This window comes from Haliotis rufescens, unplaced genomic scaffold, assembly GCF_023055435.1.
Source record: "Haliotis rufescens isolate VD_foot unplaced genomic scaffold, xgHalRufe1.0.p SCAF_1, whole genome shotgun sequence".
In the NCBI taxonomy this organism is placed as follows: domain Eukaryota; kingdom Metazoa; phylum Mollusca; class Gastropoda; order Lepetellida; family Haliotidae; genus Haliotis; species Haliotis rufescens.
The window spans coordinates 85,904,859-85,927,708 of record NW_025963779.1 but is presented as its reverse complement, the minus strand read 5'-3'; the positions used below and the strand labels follow the sequence as shown (position 1 = coordinate 85,927,708).

The 22,850-nt window shown below is 39.5% G+C and overlaps 1 protein-coding gene across 6 annotated transcripts in view; it reads right to left on the bottom strand.

The window, feature by feature from the left end:
• Positions 1 to 2,687: 2,687 nt before the first annotated feature.
• LOC124147109 (endophilin-A3-like) overlaps positions 2,688 to 22,850 on the bottom strand; it is a 54,001-nt gene continuing 33,838 nt past the window's right edge. Inside the window, exons 7-13 of one of the 6 annotated variants that reach the window (XM_046517735.2) lie at positions 18,422 to 18,456; positions 16,199 to 16,204; positions 13,998 to 14,098; positions 11,962 to 12,065; positions 10,963 to 11,129; positions 9,409 to 9,438; positions 2,688 to 5,538 (exon numbers count right to left, since the gene is read on the bottom strand). In XM_046517735.2, the coding sequence (XP_046373691.1) occupies positions 5,342 to 5,538; positions 9,409 to 9,438; positions 10,963 to 11,129; positions 11,962 to 12,065; positions 13,998 to 14,098; positions 16,199 to 16,204; positions 18,422 to 18,456 (640 nt within the window). In that variant the 3' untranslated portion in view covers positions 2,688 to 5,341. Of the gene's footprint in view, positions 5,539 to 9,408; positions 9,439 to 10,281; positions 10,318 to 10,962; positions 11,130 to 11,961; positions 12,066 to 13,997; positions 14,099 to 16,198; positions 16,205 to 18,421; positions 18,457 to 22,850 lie in introns of all 6 variants that reach the window. The other 5 variants (XM_046517734.2, XM_046517737.2, XM_046517736.2 and 2 more) reach the window with 5 other exon arrangements.

Sequence of the window (22,850 nt, the reverse complement as noted above, 5' to 3'; positions counted from 1 at the left end):
ACATTACAAAATTATTGCTTGAATAAAAATATGCTCTTTGTTTGTATTTCTGTGGTTCAAATTACCCTTAGACCAACATAATATTCTTATTTGATTTTACAGCATGTTGGCATATTGACCACAGAAACCTGCAATGCAAGTATCAAAACTGGACAAGCCAAAGGTATAGACAACCAACAGGCTTAGGCACCAGCTAATTGACTGATTTTATAAGTCCAGTTTCCACCACAGCTGAACTGGAATTATGGAGTTATATTTAGGCTGGACTAACCAATCTATGCATAGTCCAACCAAAATCCCGTAACGAAATCGACAACCAGTTCATAAGCAACATGGCAACTGCTGTGCCAAATTTGTTCGATTACAGGATTTGCAGAGCATGTGTGCTGTCAACTGGGCTTTGTGACAGATATTTTACAAATCTTTTCATGTTTTTAATCAAGGTGCTCAAGTGATTTGATGCACTTAGTGAAGTAAAACCTGTTTTTCACAATAAATAACTTTTTTTATCGATGGCATTGTTTTGACTAGGTGCCGCCATTTTTTTTTGTCTTGTTGGTCAGTAGGTGGGCAATAGAAGGGCCATAGAAGGGCCATACAAATTTCAGCCTAGCTAAAGTCAGTTAACTCCCTTACCTCGAGAAGATGATGAATGATGCAGGTCTTAGAGGTTTAGCATTTTGGTGAAACACATGAGTAATTAGAAACAATCAGGGTGAATCTGGTGATCAAATCCACCATCATCGGTGTCTGACACTCCCAAGGGACAAACTCTGCACAACCAAATACGGAACCTTTCACAACAGCCCCACCCATGACCTACTTCTGACAGGCTGATCCTTTTCACATCCTCAATCAGACATGATATTCAAATGAATCTAACAACAGTACAAATCCCTCAGCTCCGCCAAGCATCAGTCAGTCGAGTATGCAACTCATGAAACATTAAATATTTCTCTCAGGTTTCACACTAATAACATGCTCCATTACATACTACCTCAATCAGCATTACCTGCTTCAGTGAGACCAGTTTCCTGTTGCCTGATCCAACCCAACTTATCCAACACTAAGGTTTGCTTGGGATTTCATTTTGTCCACTGTTTGTAAAACTTTGTTTTCATTGTCTTCCTCTTACGCCTGCCCATTAACTCAGATGTACTATGGAGTTGGCACACGTCTACAGGGTACAATGACACAATCAGGAGGGGCAGTGAGGTAGCCTCGTGGTTAGAGTGCTCGCAGTTTGATCCCCCATATGGGTGCAATGTGTGAAGCCAATTTCTGGTGTCCCCAGCATTTTGTCAAATATCCACAATTTAAATATTTTGTACAATCTGTTGTTCCAAATCAAGTCAAAGGGATAAAATGTAGTTGTCTTGTTTGAAGGTGTTTGAAGGTACTTGTTGATTGAAGAATATTGCAATAGGGATGTGGACGCACAGGAATCTCCTCCAGGCCTGGACACCTTCACATTATCTGATTTTTGGTGCTTAGAAGAAATCAAATAGTCTGAAAGGCTCTACACTATCACATGATGGGGTGAACTCGAGAATTAAGCCCCGATAAGACATCTTCTGGTCACCCATAGTCCATGTAAAGTTACTATTTCATCAATCCCGGGTTTCTGCCAGGGGGAGTCCTCTGGAAAGCTGTGTCAACTCTTGACATACAACAACTGTCACGACATGCAACATATTGAAAACACAAGTCATTTTTTAACATTTTTTAATCAGAGAAATTGATATCCAGGTGTTTCAAGAGACTATGTCATAAATTCAAAGTTCCATGTAAAACCCTCCAAAATGAATGTTTATGAGCTGGTTAGGGGGTCATGGTAATGCAGCTCACCACGCATCCCTCAACATACCCACACTCATGTAATCAAGGAACACATAACCATGCTATCAACAGTTGTCCCTAATGGTTCTGTACATCTGTTGCATGTCAAAGAGAGCTCTTCCAAAACAAATCAGCACAAAAAAATTATCAGCATAAATATTTGTGTCAATAAGACAATTAACAAAAAAGGCGATGTATACCTATACATATGTGATTGCATAATGAGAGGGTTGCTACAAGCCTGTATAGTGTGGGTGATATAATCATACAATGCTATGTTGCCAGGGAGTGGTATACCATAATGGCTGCCAGCAACCACATGTTACAACCTCAGATCACAGCTCAGACAGAACACAGGTACAGGTGAGCTACAGGTAGATCACAGGTACACTTCAGGTGTGGTACATGTCGATCACAGGTACAGTACATGTGTCGTACATAGCAACAGGGATAGAAATTAACCAGGAAGTGATAACACATAAGAGCACACCCAAAATGTTTGAAAATGCTACAAGCCTTTAAGATACTTAACCATTGGCTCAGGATCCCTGATTAATGATCTTCACAGAATTCACAACACAGCAAAATCTCTCGCCAATTAACCATACCAGTAACTATCTCAGTAGTCAGTTCTTAATTTTCATTCTCCGCATGGACCACGACTGGGAATAATACCAAAACAAATACAGAGTGTTTGAGCTCATATAGAAGTGGAACCTCTATGCCATTCATTAACTGTAGACATTATCTGATTTATGTTGTAAGCCTTATGAAGTTGATAAGTGAGGCTATATACACAGATTCTATTTACAATAAAATTGTTGAGCTACATTGTCATTTTGTTACAATTTTTGGGAAGTACAGTCAACCTAAGAAAGATGCCCCTGTTTTAATGAAGGAAATAACACAAATGTATGCGCTTACCAGTTAATATATTTGGCATAATATACAAAAAGTGTTTAAAGCCTAAGGATTATGTAGAGATTTACCAGTGCTCCATTTGACAGAAACAGTTCATGTAAATAACAACTGATAACATGTGTAATAACATCAACAAGATTTCTAAACTCAACCAATCTGTGTATGCTGAAGCCATCTCTCACTCTCACTTCCCACATGGTGCCTGAGGGATTGACCATTTCACTTTCAGGGGGGAGAACTGGGATTTCAAAAGTTCCAGAAAATGCAGGAATAGTATCAATTTTGTCTAAGCTTTGACACACAACGAAACAAAAAGACCTACGAGATAGTAATATTAACAAAAAAATAAATATTACGTCTTGAAGCAGTGACCGAGAACATATTATCTCCAACAAATATGTGCCCCCCCAAGAATATGAAATGGTTGGTCCCCGCTGTAAGCAGCCACATCCAACATCTACAGCCATACTAACATTGTGTGCACACACATACACAGGGCTTCCTGTGATGAATACTTCCACCCAGCAGGAGCAGGAACAGGACCACACACTACTTCCTGCAGTTGTTTATACCACCAGTCATGTTCATAACATACTCAATCAAAGGGCAGGCATATAAGCTTGGTCATGTCTTTGCAAGTTTGTTTGCTAACTCAAATATGATGACATGTATCAATCAGGTAATAATGTCCTCAATTAATTAGAGACGATGTCTCATTTTCCTATGTGCACCCCTTCCAGTATCTACCGAGGTTTGAGCTCAGTGACAATGTGGAGTACAGTCTGTTTGAAGGGTTCAGAAACATACTTCTTATTCATTGAGTTGTGAATTGAAAGAACTTTCCATAGAGTAGGGCTGTTTGACCTGCTTGTCTCAAGAATGTTGTACTTCATTGTGAACCCTCAGCATGTTGGACCGTGTGGTGGCATGAACTCACTGTGTTTGGTGACAAGATCATTTATTACCACGGCAACAAATCAGTTACCTGCTCTTTATGCTTTAAATAAAACAAAAGGACTCACTTTGGACAGGTATGAATATGGCTGAACAGCCAGACTGAGTATGGACACATACGACTTTCAACCTATCAAAAGATCCCTGGAATGACTTTACTTCTTTCACAAAATGACAAGTTAATGTCTGAAATACGTCAGTCGTTCCTACTTACAGATCCACAGGAAATTTGTGAAAGTTCAGATAGCTTCATTAAGACCAAATAATTGATGTATTGCGGCTCAAGGGACATTCCAGCAAGTTTAATCAGATCATTTACAGGGGAGGTGAAGTGGGAGTTGTTGGGGGCAGCACTCTTCATGGAACAGTGGATCTAGCTGGAGAACAGTAACAGTCTATGTACAGGAACGCTAGGTAAACCAGTTACCTACAAAAATGCTTCAAATTAATCAAGACAGAAAATTTAAGAAAATAAAAATACATTCTATAATTGCAAATGTAGTTTTTCACTCATAGCCATAGATACTGGTAGTTACATAGTCAATGGTCAGTCTGAAATGTAGACACATATATACTGGGACACCCAAAAAGTGCATTTAAGGTTCGTAGGGCCTGAACAGAGGGAGGTAACTTATGCAGACCAAAGTCAACTGTTTCTTGTATTGTGACAGAAAACTACCAGAAGAGTTGTGTTGAGGTAATTTTAAGATGCAGTCATTAAATGATGATGTTGCATGACTGAATTATGAATGGACGTTTGCATGGAAACAAACTCAGAAAGAAAGATTTGTATGTGTGACTGAAGATGACAGATGAAATCATTGGTGCAGGACATTTCACATCTAACCATCGAACCAAAGTTGTAAAAAGGATTAAAACAAATCGGTCTTTCACACTCAATACATTTGATTATGATTCAACATAAATAATACAGGAAATCAATGTTGTTTACAAGATGTTCATTCTCACTGTAAAAATACAATAACATGTCAAATGTTAAAATCAACAGATAATCTGAGGTTTCTAGAAACAGAACCGTATTTAACAATGACCACTGCTATATAGCGAATACCTCAATCCACATCCAGTTGATATTAAAAGCAGAGGGTATAGCACCAAGTATGTTGGTAAAGGGAAGCTATACATCCGCCCAAACATCATCTTGTCCTAACTAGTTGGTACATACGAGACAATATAAGCCTACGAGGCCAATCTGTGTACAGTCTAGTTCAATACTAAGTTGAATAGAAAGGATGATCCTAGCTGGGTCCTTGAGACCTTGAGAGTCTGATGTTAGTAAGTTATCTCCCTTCCTTCAACTTTAACCACCAGGAATGCTGGGAGATTTCATCCCCAGGTATTTAAGTGATATGTTAATCCCTTTTGTACTAAACCAGTGTGAGAGAATTCTATAATACAAGTGACTTGGATGGTAGGTATTGTCATAATATAAACATATCAACAGTTTAGAACTGTTCATATATTTGCACCATACTATCAATAAACTGTCGCACACAACAAGTTTTCAATTAAACAGACAATCAAGAAAACTTTGGTCACATCGTTCTCGATCTGTCTGAAGGTGGCAAGTTGAGTCAAGGGAGACAACCCACTCTGGAATGCAGAGTTAGGGCAGTGGTGTACGCACTTCAACGTAGTTTACTGGGAAAAATCCTGTCCGTCCATCAACAGATCCTTCGTACCAGTTTTCATCTATTTGTGTCAGCAGGGTGATGACTTGTCCTTCGCTGAAGCCAAGCTCTCCTTCATTCTCTGGGATGAAGTCGTACATGGCCTCCGCACATGGCTGGGAACGTGATGGGCCTACAACACAAATAAGATATTGTTTGTTGCTTAATGCTGCACTCAGCCATATTCCAGCGGCTTGTAAATAATTAAGTCCAGACCACACAATCCATCTGTCTACACAATTGGGAAACGACAATAAAGTCAACATAGCAGCTTTGCAGATTTTAATACCTTAGGGTATACTTAATCACATGTACTTGCCAAACGTAACAGCCAATGAAAACAGTTGTCACTGCTGCGCCGGTAGCTTGAGGCCACGCCCAAAAAACAGGTCTGTGTTTTGATGCCAATTACGAAGTGTGTGATTTCATCACTTTCACTTGGACACTTAAATACTTTCTATGAATATTATGAATTTTTCTCTCTCTAAATGTACCTAGTGAAATTAATATTTACAAAACAAATCGCAATCATTTGTTGCACTTTCCTTGCCCTTTAACCATGTCAACGAGTGTGACCACCTGTGTGTGACCACCTGAGTGTGACCACCTGATCCCATTAGTCGTCTCTTGTGACAAGCATGGGTTGCTAGAGACCAATGTTAACCCAGATCTTCACTGGACCACAGTCAGACGTAACATCTTATCAGCAATACAAACAGGCAGTGAATGGTAAAGTTTTGTGACCACAAAAATGTAAAATCGTAAGCTGCTGTTTAACCTGAGAACAATGTCATGCAGTACATTTTAATGTGATCAAACTAAATATTCAGGTTGCAATATAATAAACACATTTCAAATTCTGCCACTGAAAACGTCTCTCCTGGGTAGCCTGAATATCAAAGATATGGTGACCATGTTACACACGAATGAGAACCAGTGTCACTGACTCAACCATCAGTGTTTCTCAACAACAGTTCGTCCCACTCCACCTCACCAAACATTGTTACACAAGAGGTCTAATATAAAGTTGACATACACCTGTACTAGTCCAACACCATGAGTAAGTACTAAGTATAATGCTCTGTGATTAGCGAACGTAATAATGTAGACAGGTGTGAAATGTTATTGATGAATATTTGATAATAGGTGTCTCTGAAAGCAGAATTGGCTGGTTGGACTTCAATATTCTGTGGCAAATGATAAAAAACAAATTGAGCCTCAAAAGGCTGTAGCTAACCTGAAATAATGGCTGCCATGTTCAAAGATTGGAATTTAAGAGACACCCGAGTTGGGTTCAAAATATGTCATATCATATCATGTTATTCTGCACATGTAATTTCTGCACATGACATTTCATAATCATACATGCGGAAATGAAGGGCAAAAATGACACATGAGAACATTAATTTAAAAAAACATTCAGTCAGGTGAGGTACAAATCTGTGCATAACCAGATCCAGAAACACCCTTCTAGTGTATGATGTGTGATTTCTTACATAACTTTGAAATAAACAGGTATTTCCACCTGGAATTTACTTTCTTATTTCTTGACAGCATTATTATATAAGAGGAACCAAACAATTCTACTTCCAATGCCTAATGACACCAATGATAGAAGCAAATAGAAAAGAATATCTTCAATTGGCAGTTTAGAAGTGGCATTATGAATAGCTGACTTATGGATTTCAACCAGTTTTTCTATGGAACATTTTGGTACAGGTGCTGGTACCTTCACCAAGCAAGCACTAGCACCGGTACCCAAATGGCCCATAGAAGGATGAAGAAATTTGATATCAATGAGTCAACTCTGTCTTCTTAATCAAAGAGTGATGTGCACACCATGCAAACAGCACAGACAGCAAGCTTGCAAGATTGAAGGAAGAGAAAGTTTGTTTTACTCTGATATCATCTGAGACTGTGACAAACAAAGGGTGGTGGGCAAAGGTATGAAGGCATGTGCATGATGTTTCCAAGTCTGTTGAGGAAATCATGGGGATTTTACAGCGTGATGAAGAGTCAGGACATAATTACAAGCAACAGTTGATTCTCAAAGAGATACATTTGAATTCAGAATAAATATCAGACAGTTTGGTGCCACTTACAACAAGCACTTGACAACAAAATTACATTTGTCTTGAGAATTGATTGAGAAAAAGCCCCAGTATGACAGAGTGCACAGCATGCTTATTAGACCAAACACTTGATCTGGAGATAACAGGTAACAGTGCAGACTACATCACCAGCTGACCCCTAGGAGTGACCTCATGTATAACAACACTTGACAAGGTGGGATGGCACACAATATAGACGGGAGATAAACTTTACTGCCATAATACGTAACTAGTACACCAAAATGGAAGAATTTCTACGGGTCTACGCATGCAGACTTGACAAAACACTGCATACCTACCATGGAGACACCATGATCAATGGTGACTGGAACACTAGTCTGAGACTCAAATTTAGCCTTATGGGCCATAGATGGGAAAACAATGCAGAGAGAAAATAAAATGAACGCAAAGAAAAAAGAATCATTACTTGACAGGCAAGCAAAACATGAGTACTCATAACAATTTTACTACTCCTATTCTTGAATCTGAGAAAAAATTAATATATGCTAACATATGTACCTGTACCTTAATGTAGATTTTGTTGTTAAATATTCCCTCATGATGAAAACTAGTTTGTGTTAATCTTCATGATCAATTATAACCAGCTAAGCATAATAGTAGTCATTAAAGAAATTGTAAATGTTACATTAAAATGTATATTTATATACTTATCCTATCTCACACTATGCATTTCTTCCTCCTTTCAATTCTATGTGGAAATGTGTTTGAACAAAGTTTCCAGCTTCTAAAACAATCACCCCAACATATCCCAGCATTCCCATGGTCACCACCCAAACAAAGGGGCCACACACTGTCCTTCCACGCATGAGGACCTACACGATCTGATCACATGAATGCTGCTGCCACATCATTCTCATTGCCATACTATGGAGACACAGAATTCAGAGAATACATTTTAGTTGTTTATGCTGGATTTCCCTCCAACATTGTATGGACTTTACGTTAAAGTTTGAAGGAAGATGTGTACAGATAAGAAACCTCGCCTGGCCTGTCTTGAGTGTAGAACTACCTTTTCTACTTCGGACCCTCATGACTTATGCTGTCACTGTCACGGCCGTTGCAGTACTAACAAGTATTGTTGCCTGTGTGCCCATGTTACAAGACAATCCTTCATTGTTTATCGACAACAACACCACAGGCAGAAAATTGACCAGCGCTCAAAATCTAGGAACTCAGAACATGGTCAGTCTTTCGTTAAGAAGTTTAAGAGTTAGTGAGTATGGTTTTATGCCGCTTTTTGCAATATCCCACCAATATCACGGCGGGGGACACCAGAAATGGGCTTCACACATTGTACCCATGTCGGGAACCGAACCCGGGTCTTCAGGGTGATGAGGCGAACACTTTAACCACTAGGCTATCCGACCCCCGACCCCCCCAAAAGAAGTCTAAGAAGTCAACCAAGCCGGCTGTCCTCTCTTCTGTAATGAAGGTCAAACCACCTCCGGCATATCACCTTGCATCACCACGTTTCTGATATTTTTCTTACAGATGACATCCCTACTGTGCCAGTTCAACAGTCTGTTCCTGATGCGATCCACATAAGATCGATAGAAGAAGGAATAAATGCATAGTGTGAGATAGGGTAAGTTTAAAAATATGCCATTTAAGTCAATGGAATTGTGATCAATTCAGGTCCTCATCTTCACTAGTCTCATGGATCAAACGGTGAAGAAATATCTTTGCAAAGACAGAAATAATCAAAGATAATGTCCTTGTAGCTCTGAGACAGATGATGGAAGGATGGACGTTCACTGGCTGACAGTTCCTACGGGCAGGGACACAGCTAGTCTCGTAATGTTATCAGAGTAAAGCAAGCGAAGACACAGTTACTGTTGCTGAGTTTTCTAGGCAAGACTGTATAAACTTACACTCGATGACATGGAATCCTCTGGGTTTTTCTACAGGTAGAGTTATGGTGGGTTGTTTATTATGAACATGTATCAACATCACATGCACACAAAGGGTCATACTGATGATTACTACAGAACCTGGAGGGGTCCATCATGACACCTTCACTGGAAATGGGACAGGTCACATTAACAGGATTTCGGAGTGTCTTTATAAGACCTGGTTGTTTTATACCATGAGTTCACAATACCATTACTACATATGTATATGGCCTGGAGAAGATGCGGGCAGATAATTCACCTTCTGCATGTGCTAAATAGCTGCTTGAACAAGAACAAACAATTGTGTGCACACAATATTTTATACCATTTCACATGAACGGAATGAGAAAAAGTTTAAAAAAGAAAGGTATAAAAAACCTCATGAAAACCTTTACCAAATTAGTTAAAGGAAAATTATCTCAACAACAACACTGAAGTCTACAGGTCGACCTGGGTCAAACGAACAGTGTTGCCTCTGTGTACAATGACACTCCTATGGATTTTCTAATCGACTGTTAAACAATTATTCCAGAGAGATTGTACTACTTCACTGAAGTTTAAAAAAAACCTAATTGAGATTCCAGTGTTTTGTTGTACAATATTAAGGAAAAATATATTTTTCAATCAAGTTATCTAAGGGCCTTTTTCATGAGAAACCTAAAAAATAGGTCACTACAAGCTCTGTCATGCAAGTCTTGTAGTAGGTACATGCATGTAGATGACAGCATAATCTGCATCGTCTGTAACAGCAGCAGCAACAACACTGTGCTAACTATGACATAAGAACAACACTGTACTACAAAAGTCGGCCACATGCAGGAGTGGGACATGGATGCTACCGGCTAAACTCACCTTCAAACTCATCAAAGGCATCGAAGCCTTCATAACCTGGTTAGCATGGACAGAGATGAAGAGTTGAGTAGGGTACGAGGGAGTGGTCACCACCGTCAGCTGTACCACAGCTGTATGACGTGTGGGCTGGGGGACATGGTGTTACATTGGTCCACGTTGTTATGTGTGACAGGAGTGAGTGGGTTTACGCCGCTTTTAACAGTATTCCAGCAATATCTCAGCCGGGGACACCAGAAATGGGCTTCACACATTGTACCCATGTGGGGAATTGAACCCAGGGTGCAGTTGTACAAATCAACCATACCGCTACGACTGTCGTAAGTCTATGTTAAGGTATAGGAGTCACGATCACCTTAGTGCTAAGATTGCTTTGTACAACGGGGCCCAGGTCTTCGGTGTGATGAGTGAACGCTTTAACCACTAGGCTACCCCACTGCCCTGATGTGTCAGGACACAATCAGACTTGGTAACACATGGAAATAATCTTCAGAATTGTCAAGTATGAACTCTAACCAACCATTATGGACATCTAATCAACATTTCAGTAGCCTTAAATGACAAGCTTAGGGGGCTATCTCCTATCTTCAAAACTATTCTATCAAATATATCAAAGATTAATCTCATAGACTGCTTTGTTATTTAGGAAATGGTTTAATGATACTAAGTTAATTGTGAACCTACCTGTTTGGTTGAAATTCGAAGAGAAGTTGTAGCTCCCTGAGTTGCCATCGTAGTTATCATTCTTGGTCGTATCAAACATGGAGGAGGAGGGAGACTCGCTTCTCCTGAAGGAGGACACTCGTTTTGGTATGTGCTCTCCTCGTGGCTTGCTGGCTGCCTCGCTCCGTCTGTACACACATCGTCTTATTACAGCATGTCAGTTTGTGTGGGAAGAAAGTACAATGTAACACAGGCCATGGCACTTACATCTTTGATAAAAACGATGTGTTCAGGCATAGGGTTAAGAGGTTAAGTATCATAATTGTGGAAGCTATGGGATTCTAACACATGACCAAAGGGAGGCAACTCCAGTCCAGCTTCTCCAGTGCAGCCACTTGACAGGCACTGTCTGCTGTTTTAGTATTGATTTATCCACACCTGGGATGTCAGGGTGTCCTACATATAGTAAGTCTGGCTTTGCACACTAGGAACGGTAAGCACCAGTATAGAATCTGCACAAAAATATTATCCCTAAATTGACAACCAACTGCATCTTAAGAGCTCATTCTCAATGTGATAACAAGGCCCATATTCAACAAGCAGGAAATACTTATATCCCCCACCAATACTGCCATTTCAGTTAAAGTAATTTCCATGGAAAAAAATCCCCAAATTTCAAAAGGCACCAGTTCACCACTAGACCTATCAATGTGCCAAGTTTGGTTAAGATATCTCTCATGATTTTTGAGTTCTGCTCCGGAAACGAAACATGACGGATGGAAGGATGGACGGACAGCACCCATTCCAATATCCCCCTTACACTTTGTGGCAGATAATGCAGTCCTAGCAGGAAGACAAACACGTCCACATTTTCTCAATGTATTCCAACATTTGTAGCTCTAAGATCAATTTGTGGAAAAGGCCCTGTTAGTCAAACAGACTTATCTTAGACCCTGCAGATTTCTTTAGGTGATATTGGTAATGAAAGGTTGCTGCACTGACTGGAGACCCCATACTCACTTGTCCTTGATGATCTCCAGCAGAGACTGTAGCGACTCCATGGCCTGATTATGGTAGTCTAACTGCGCTTCCACAAATGTCTCCATCTGGGCAATCTGCTCCACCTGCAACAGCCAGTCCCTCAGTCAGCTGGGTAAAACTCAGTTTCCATTATATCACAGTGTCAGTATGATGTGGAACAAAAGCCACAGTGATGCAGGTTGTACATACTTACTGCTTTGGTAGCATGGGAATAGTGGTGGTGGTGGGTGAGTTCGGTTTTACGCCGCTTTTAGCAATATTCCAGCAATATTCCAGCAATATCACGGCGGGGGACACCAGAAATGGGCTTCACACATTGTACCCATGTCGGGAATCAAACCCGGGTCTTCGGCGTGACGAGCTAACGCTTTAACCACTAGGCTACCCGACCGCCCCCATGGGAATAGTGCCGACAGGAACATAATCAAGGTGAGTGAGTAAGTATGGCTTCAATCAGCTTTTAACATTATTCCAGCAATATCACGGTGAGGGACACCAGAATGGGCTTCACGCATTATACCCATGAGGAATGGAACCTTGGTCTTCGGTGTGACAAGCGAACGCCTTAACCACTAGGCTACCCCACCGCCCCTCAAACCGTAGAACAGATCCTGATAGCTGAGGGATGCAACCCTGCACAGCACGCTGCCAAACTTTAGACCACTGGGCAACCCATGCCCCATGACAGTGTACACAAACACAAAAGCCAAACACAATACACAAATGTGTGGTATTGGTGCATATATTTGTGGGCGAGTGAGTAACACTACCAGTGAATGACTTGTTGTTTAACTCCGGACTCAGCAATTTTCCAGCTATATGACGGCGGTCTGTAAATAATGGAGTCTTGAGTCTTGACCAGACAATCCAGTGATTGAAATCATGAGCATCGATGCATGCAATTTGGATATGATTACATACATCAACCAAGTTGGCGAGCCTGACCACCCGATCCCCTTAGTCGCCTCTTGAGACAAGATTAGTCGCTTTTCACAGCAAGCATGGGTTGCTGAAGATCTATTCTAAACCAGATCTTACGGGTTCATACCCAATAGTATTGATATTAATATTTCACAAAGTATATTTTAACCTGGATCTTCACGGATCAGTGAATGACTGAGTTATGATAACACCACCTTAAACAGTATTTCAGTTATACAACAGTGTGTCAGCTTAACATGGTAAGAAATCCAAGGTGATGAAACGGGATAATAATCGAGATTGATTAGAGATTCAAACTGATGACCAGCCTATCCTGCTTTGGCCAAGGGAGGCAAGTCTGCACAGTCATATGGGGCAACCCATGCTTATACTACTAACTTTTATTACAATTCACAAGGGTGGGGTATTACACTGTGGTCCATTGTCATATATATTCTGGTATCAAAAGGTCGGACAAATAAAATGTTCTCATACTGTCACAGTTGAAAACCATATCTCTTAAGGAAATAATCACCAAAAATATGATGACTGCAGATCATGCTAGGTGAAATGTAGAGAAACTGTTTGTTTGTTGTTTAACGTTGCACTAAGCATATAACAGCTATACGACAACAGCCTGTTAATAACCAAGTCCAGGTTAGAAAATCTAGTGATCGATATTGTCAGCAACGTTTCACGCCATCAGGGTATGATGAAATGCAATGAATCAAGTCACCGAGCCTGATCACCCCATGCAATAAATCACCCCTTACAACCGGCATAGGTTGTTGGGGAGAATAAACCTGTAACCCATACTCCCAGCAATAGAAACTAACAGTTTTACTCCACTAATCCTTATAATCAAAACATATAGTAAAACCCTTGAAAAGGACAAATTTCTACTCGTCCTTTGGATACCTTAACTATTGGGCAGTTTGGTAAGGATTACAGGACTAGTGCCAACGCCTAATGCTGTACTCCCCTCGGAGTTGCAACTTAACAGTGCTACCATCAACATGTTGTGATGGTGTCAACAAAGAGAAAAAAGTCAACATATGTTCAATAACTTCAATCTACATGCTTGGCAAACCAACCTCATTTTCCAACACATTGTACATAGAGGTTTCTGCAATGGCTTTTGACTCTTCAAACTTGTCTTCCGCAAAACGGAGCTCTTCATCTGTTATGTTGGAACCTAGGCAAGGACAAACATAATCACCATTTTCTTTCCAATAAAATCAACTGGATTGTGGTCTGGAAAATTAATTGCACAAATCAAAGAACATAAATCATGGCAAACTGTAAAGAAAAAACATAAATAAAAATGCTAATATACATATATACATAAACATTGCTTTCCTTTTATAGTATAGAAAGTGTTTCTTGACCAAACAGAACTATACATGTATGAGTATTTGTATTGCTGCTACTTCATGTATTTATCGGATAGTGAAAAGACAAAGTGAAATTATGTTCCAAGTTGATGACGTCTTGGCACACCATCAGTAGAGACAAAACACCACCACCATACATCACTCACTAGCCAACACAGAAAGCACTGGATGTCCGAGGCACAACCTGATGATGACTGGTGATACTGGATACACAATTATCCTTATTTCTCAAACTGTGGCATACTTGCTTCTTGACTTTATATAGGATTCAACATAGAACTAATTGTGAACAAACAGACACGGTACACTTTTGTAATTTGGGTCAATGTAACGATGTCGCTTGAGAATGTTACTAGTACTACATGTGTTATTACACTGTCTCCTGTTATTACTACATCTTGAGTTTGGCAGAGAGTTGGCATTTAATAGATTCAATGAATTACTAAGATAATAAAATGCAACTTTGCTTTGTTAGATTCTATCAAAAGCTGAGGGTTACTGAAATCAAGATGGTGCTCCTCTACAGATATATATATATTGAAGTATTGATATCGTTTTCCAACAAAATGCTGATGGACTTTTTTATTTTAAGTCTTTGAAAAACATTCAGAAGTGAATACACACAAGGAAAAGAATTTATGGATCTCAACTTCTTTGTTATGAGGAACACAATGTTTTGGAGTATATGCCCTGATATCACCTGATAAAGGAGTGTTCCTCACGCCTCAGTGTTCCTCATAATAAAGAAGTTGACACCCACAAATCCTCTTCCTTGTATTTTATTTGATTTGATTTAAACATACAGAAGCCATAGTGAACTGAACTTATATCTTGCTCTTATGTGGCCAGGTTAATATTAGTTGATGCCTTTGCATGGAACATTACAGCTAATATAAGCAGCCTGTAAGTAACTTGAGTGTTCCAGACAAAACAGCTGCTGATGGTGTGAACAAACAGTCCACAGTAACAGGACTACAATGACACAATGAGCAGGGTGACATCACCAAATTGTGACGACTGGATCCCCCACTGAGGCAGATTTGGGACTCAATATTTAGTATTATTACTCAGGCCAGACCAATATTTTTCCTTGCCTTAGGTTCCATCAGAAGAAAAGGTCTGGCCTTAGTATGAATTAGTATGCTATATTTGAGCTGTTGTTTGTTGACTATATGAAGCAGCATGGCCATGATGATATAGCAGGATATACCACAGGCAGGCCATCTTCTACAGGTCGATATGAGCATGATATGTCGGGATGAAGGCCACAATCAACACAATCACAAAGCACAGGGGCACCAGATCCACACACTCTGTGTCACATACACTACACGGGTCAAACACAAGCCTTTAACTGTTACCGCCTGTCATTTAAGCATTTTAACAAAATCAGATACATGTATCCATTGCAGACTTCAAAGTTGATAGATTATGATTTGTAAGGCATTTGTTTCTTGTAAAAATTGAACCATGAATATTCAAGTCTTGATGTTATTTCAACATTATCTAGAATGAATGCCCATTTCACCATCCTCTTGGTGCCCTAAAACCTGTACTTGAAGACATGCTCTCCTCAATGCTTGGCGTATTTTACAACCACAGACCAAAACATTTTTATCTTATCAAAATACTTCAAGCATCCTTTTCATCACATATTTAAAGACCACACTGTAATATCCCCAGTACCTGTGTGCCTAGCTTTGGTATCTTATAAAACTATTGTCATAGCCGTAACCTAAACACATACATAACCACACACCATGGACCAGACATGCACGGGTTACTACAGTGTGACGGCATGCTGGATGAATGAATGTAACAATGAATGCGTAGAATGAGCAGAATGATGAGTAGAATGAGCAGAATGATGAGTAGAATGAATGAATGAATGAATATACTACCTCCAGCTTTCAGGGAGCATGCAAAGAAATAAGTCAAATTAAAATGGAAATAGTGTTTATCTGTCAACCTGTGTTATAACTAATACAGTGAATTCAATAGAGTTGACAGTGTGGTGCCGACTGTCTGTCCAACACAGCTTCCAGACCAACAAATCAGACCAAACTACCACACACAACTTACACAATCATAGTTCTCAAGGGGATGAAAATGGATGCCATTCAATATTATTATATTCAGGAATAACTTGCTTGAAACAAAAATATCCTTACTCTTATGGCTAAATCAAACCATCTCGGGAATGTTTGTCAGTCAAGAATATCCTTTTCTCCTATACTGATATCATAACAATGTCTACCAGGCAGTCTCAGCATATCATTCTCATTACATTGCTGGCTGACTTGAAGAGGGGTATATCAGCAAACTTGAATATAAACTGAGACCGTAACCATTATTACCATATGAGTCATGCAAATTGAAATTGAAGAACCTGAGTTTCAACCAATTCCATGAAACTATAATCACACCGTGAAAATCGAAATTGCCCATGGACCGAATAAAAATATACTTGAACCAAATCATGCATCCACATAAATTGAACATATTCCATCCCTAAGTGAGATCTCGGGACAGTATATCAGCTACCACACAAGTGGTGAGATATAAAGGTCATGAGACTTGGTAAAAGGTTAACGTGGGAAATTATTCATGCACCATTAATAAACCATAGTTTGTAGAAAATATACAGCCATGGCACTGTAGCTCACGCGGTGGCTTGAAGGGAACCAATGTGTTCAGTCGTGACACTGACATATCACACAAAGGTCAAATCTGGTTTTATCAAAGCCTCGGAAGTAAGGAATTTCAAGTGTAACCAATATCCAATCACAGATGTACATCCATAAAAATGTGGCCTACATACAGGACATATATGCAATGTCATTGTGAACTTTCTGACCTGCTTTGTTGAATGAAAGTTCAAAATGCCACAGTATCATTAAAGGTATCACTACAGTAATACTTATACTGCCACAAACCTGGCAGTACGACAAGGATGAAGTGAAAATGTTACTAATATGAGTGAGTCTGCAAACAGATTTGTTGTCAAATTAGTCAAAGTGGCCGTTTTCAAATTCTGAATAGGTGAGTAAACATTATACAGGTATCAAACTGTAGTCTTAACACTACACAAACTAATAGAGGCTGACCCCAGCAAACAGTGATGTCATAAACACAGATTTATACTGCGGGGTAAAACCAAAATCCAAGCAAGGATGACACAATTACATTTATTTAGGCACAGAGGTATTGTAGTTCTATTCGGGGGGGGGGGGGGGGGGACAAAACATTTTGCATAAAATAGACTAATGTTGCTTCTTATTTCAATCATGGATGTTTCCGTACGGTTAACCTGGAACGGAATACAATTACTGTAATGTATTGTAACGTGGTCAGGATCAGTCTTGGGACATATATATGTAAGCAGCCACCAGTACCTTGTATTATCAGGTATTACACCCAACTTGGAAGCTTATTCCAGAAAGACCATTCTTCTCAGAATCCACAAAGGGAGTGCTTTGTCATTTTATGTATAACCAATAACCACACCTCATGAAAAAACAGTATATGGATGTGTAATCCAGAACAAATGTATCTCTCTAAACAATGAATTTAGTTCTCCATCTTTGAACAGACACGAAGGGGAAGCTTCCACAGTTTGGGAGAAGTTCTGACAGATTATAGGGTGTACCTAATGTCAACAGATGACAGTGACAAACGAGCAGGCCTCAATATATACCCATCAAGACCTTAGGTCCAGGTGAGCTACAAATTAATATTCAAATGTTCTCTCCATACAGTCCTCCTGGATTTTTGTCCCATTGTCAAACTTTGACACAAATGTTTTGTATATCAACATCATGTTTTCATGTAACAAAGAGAAAAAAAATTATACCGGAAAAACTATTGTACAAAAAATGTACAGCAAAAAGGAATTTCAAAAAAGAATATAAACATGATAAAATCTAAATGTCAGGCATGAAAGGAATGTAAGGAAAGATATGCAAATAGTAACTAAATGTCCAAAACAAAACACTAAGCCCTAGCTATCCCAAAACATGGCGGACACTAAGTGTGGAGGAACACGGAGCTTCAAGTGTGCAGTAATACAACCCTAAACCAGACCACAATGCATCATTATCATTCAGGAAGTGAGAGGTTATTACCATGGTCCCGCGAGCCTCCCTTGCTGTCACTTCCTGTGTAAGTAAATCATATGCCATTAAGCAGTCTACCTCACAACTGTGGTAATGCTATACACTGGGTTCATAGAGCACTAGCATGAAACAGCGTTCTGTAATGATCATTGAGTAAAGTAACAATGGTACAAGAAGGACAAATGTTATGATGTGATCACTCATGTAAATATGTCTAAAGTGAGTACAGGTTGAGTTAAGAACTGCCAATAGCATGCATGCAGTTCAAGAAACAGAAGCAATCCATGCAAGCATATACATCAGAACTTAGGAAACACTTCCAATGGAAGCTCCAACCGCTATCACCAGTTACATCAAGCCGCTCCGGACAGTGGCAAACCTAGGATTGGATTTACAGACAAAATCTGACCCCAGTGAGTGAAATAGTGAGTCTGGGTGGGTCTTCAGCCACTTTTAACAGAATGTCAGTCTTATCACTACATGTCAGCTTAAGTGGAAGCAAAGCTATGCAGGCTTTTCACCATCTGTTGAAACTAAACATTATTGATTTGGTGCTGACAAACCAAGGATCAAAACTGGAGCAAATCTGGGATTCAAACCCATGGCTAGCAGTTCTTGGCAGTGAAAGGACACAACTGTTTTTGCCCCCAGCCAGCTATATCTCAGCTATATCTGAATTATATCATCTTTTTACCACCCCAATCCAGCTCAGGGCTGACATCTGCTAAGGGGCCACATTAGATCTGAGTATTGTTATTGTATTGGTTCCTGTCCAACAGTCATTGGCATGGTAACCAATCTCCATTTTCCCTGTACACCACTCGTGACTTTGTCCTGGAATCGCCTTGAAGGGATATCAATGCAGTGACCGTGATCATCTTATATATCTGCCTCCAACAAGTAAAATCCTCTCTGCAAATAATTTAACCATTTTCCGGACTGTTAAGCCCCCAATTCCCCTACAAAAATTGATAGAAGTAATTACATTGACACCTCAAAACAAGGAACCCTCAATCCACAATTCTATATGACCACTGTTGCTATGAGACAGGTAAAGTAGGAGTAGCAGCACAATGATATATCTATGTTATAGTATAGGAACCAGTGTAGGTACCATATGCACAGGGATAAGTAGGGGAAATATCAAATATGTATCCAATAACGATATGATAATGAAATGTTTAAGCAAGGGAGTTTCAGTTGTGGACCTATGGCTATATCCAACAGCTGTAACAACCGTAGCACTAGAACCACTATGGAATGGAGCCCTTGACCACACCAAGCAACCTTTAGGCATACATGAGTATGGTCAGAAGAGGAAGTACCTTCTTCGGTTGACTTCACTCAGAAATATTCACTGACAGCTAAATAGATTTGTCAAAATGCTACATACAAATATACGCAGAACCATTCACCATAACAAGAACCAGTCAAGTGTTAGAGTAAACCGTGGGTGCATATGTTATAGAGGAATTTCAATTGTGCAATGGATACAATCATGCAAAACAAACCATTTTGTGTAGTATGTATCCACTAGTAGCATGGTTTCCATGACAATGCCAACTGTACAGACTAATGTTTAGGGACAAGGTGAGCTACCCAACACCTGCTGACGCAAGCCGAACTGCAAGGTATATATGTTACGTGAGCGTCATTACATGCCATCGCCAAATGCTCTCCTGTGGAATACGAGAGGTTCCACCTGTCACACAATCTGTTGAGATCATGCACTGTATTACTGTCTAGAGCTATTAGATAACTATAGCCTACAGTGGGAAGCATGGAGAAAAACATGTTAAATGGATAGCATCTCTTCTACTGGTTAAGTTATTATATCACAACCACCTGTTAAATGTTAGTAAGACATGGAATTCTCTTTAGTATTTCGCCATCAACAAATGTTTAAGGATGTCACCTAATTCAAAATGGGAAAAATGCAGAAAATATTTCATTTCTTCTAAAAAGTCATGTGAACTTAAAAGTTTAAATTTGTAGTTTTAGACATGGATAATAACACTTTTTCTTTTATTCAAAATTGTTTGGAAAAGTGTAATGAATGGGGTCTGTTCATGGTATGACTGTTAAAAACTGTAAGAGAAATTCCACCGCTAACCAGCACTAGAAGTTGAAGCAGCAGAGCAGTCAGTGTTGTGAGCTGAGAAGTAAAAATACTTAGCTGTAAACCATGTGTTTGACAGCAACTGTCAGAGTCTTACCTCCTGTAGGGTAGGAACATGTGTCATTAGGGAAGTAGCATGAGCTGGCAGATTGGGAAGGAGGAAATGTGTCATGAGGGAAGTAGCAGGAGGTGGAGATTTTTGGAGAGGATAAGAGAAAATGAAGGGACATAATAATCAAAAGGGAAATAGCATGAGAAAACTGATTTGGTTTTGACAACATGTGTCATTGTTAAGTAGCATGAGTGGGTGGGTGAGTTCGTTTTAACGCCACATTGAATAGTATTCCAGTTATATCCCAGCGTGTCAGCTTTGTGATGGAGGAAAGCCTGAAGTGATGCAGGTCTTAGACATGTACCACTTTTGTCAATCCAATGAGCACATGTATGGTGCTGACAAACCTAGAAAAATAATCGGGGTGAACAGGTATTCGAACCCACATTCGTAAGTTCCTGGTGTGTCCAAGGGATGCTACTCTGCATAGAGAATAGCAGTGCCTTAGACAACTTAGCCACCCCTGCCCCCTGCAATAAATGACATATAAGAACATGACAACATGTGTCATTGTAAAGTAACTTGAAGTGACAGATCAGGGTATAAAAACTTCTTGGGAAGTCGACAGATTGGGGTCAGGCTAAGTGTCAGGAGAGTAGCATGATGGGGTTTGAAAACATGAGTCATCAGGGAAGTAGCATGACGTGGCTGATTGGGGTTTGACGAAATTAGTCATCAGGGAAGTAGCATGACGTAGCTGAATGGGGTTTGACAAAATGTGTCATCAAGAAAGTAGCATGACGTGGCTGATTGGGGTTTGACGAAATTAGTCATCAGGGAAGTAGCATGACGTAGCTAAATGGGGTTTGACAAAATGTGTCATCAGGGAAGTAGCATGACATAAGGAACAGGGAAAATGAAGGATAACATGTGGTTAGGAAAAAGCATGAGGGTGAAAGAAGGTTTGGGTTTGCAGCTTGTAAAGCGTCATCAGGAAGGAAACATGAGGTTTAAGGTTGGGGTTTGTCGACGTTGTTGAGAAGCTGAATGACAAGGGATGAATGATGCAGAAGTCCAAGAGAGGAACTTTAACCAAAGACAGGCACAGAATGCCTGGTCCAATACTGACAGCATGTCAAATAGCTGGAAAATCTGACACTGAATTCACATTATACACACTAAAAAATAGGCTTGGTTCCCAGGCATTGCATCATCATAATATCTGCTATACATTTAGTTTTTTTATTTCCATTAAAAAAAAACACAACAACAGTTATTGGTAAATTTTCTGTGTTTTGAACACCTCAGCAGTGAAATGCTGGAATACGAAAAATGTAAATCAAATATAGAACACAGTTACCAGTACAATGATCCCTCGCTACAACTCTACCTTCGGGGTGTAAATAAAAATTGATCAGCGTTATAGATGATCAGCAGTTAAACGGAGGTCGAGTCGTAGGTGGTAGATGATCAACAAAACAGCATACATGTTCTGTTACCTGACACGATCTATGTAATGTTGCACGTTTCAGAGTTTAGAATAGAAGTTGTGTATGATTCATAGTGGAATAAAAGATTTATCAAGTATTGATATGCGATTAAGAAAACCACATCATATTCCTTCAGTGAATTCAGGTGAATAAACAGGTATAACAAACTTGGTCAATAAAAGTATGAAATTTGATATAGAACATCATTAGACACTATGATTTACCAATAAAAATGTATTTCCTGCTCTCCAAGGCATTGTTTTATATGCAGAGATTAAGATTACCATGTGTATTTTCTCGTAAACTAAGCCGGAAAAAGCAATCAGCTGTGCACACGTTTCCTCCCAATCTACCGGCGATTTAGTTAAAAAGTACCAAATGATACAACTTCAAAGAATTTTGATGCAATGGTCAGAAGAAATTGCATATGAAAATACGGTGAGTTATGCGATGTACCGATCACTTTGCATACGATTTCGTCGAAATTATTGTAAACATGATTATAATTATTGAATGAAATCTTGAATATAATTAATAAAATATATTAATTAGTCCAACATTAGTCCAGATAAACAATGAAAACTTTTTCTATAACCAAATATAATAATAGGATTAAAATGCGTACTTCATTTCGGATTTGTTGACTGGTGATCCCGGTGATCAGCTGATAATGTTTTCTGAGATGGGGGAAAACATCGTGTCATTGGAAAACTTGAGTTTATTAAAAATGTTAGTAAATTTTGGGAGCCATGCTTTACCGCGCGCTACAACTGAATT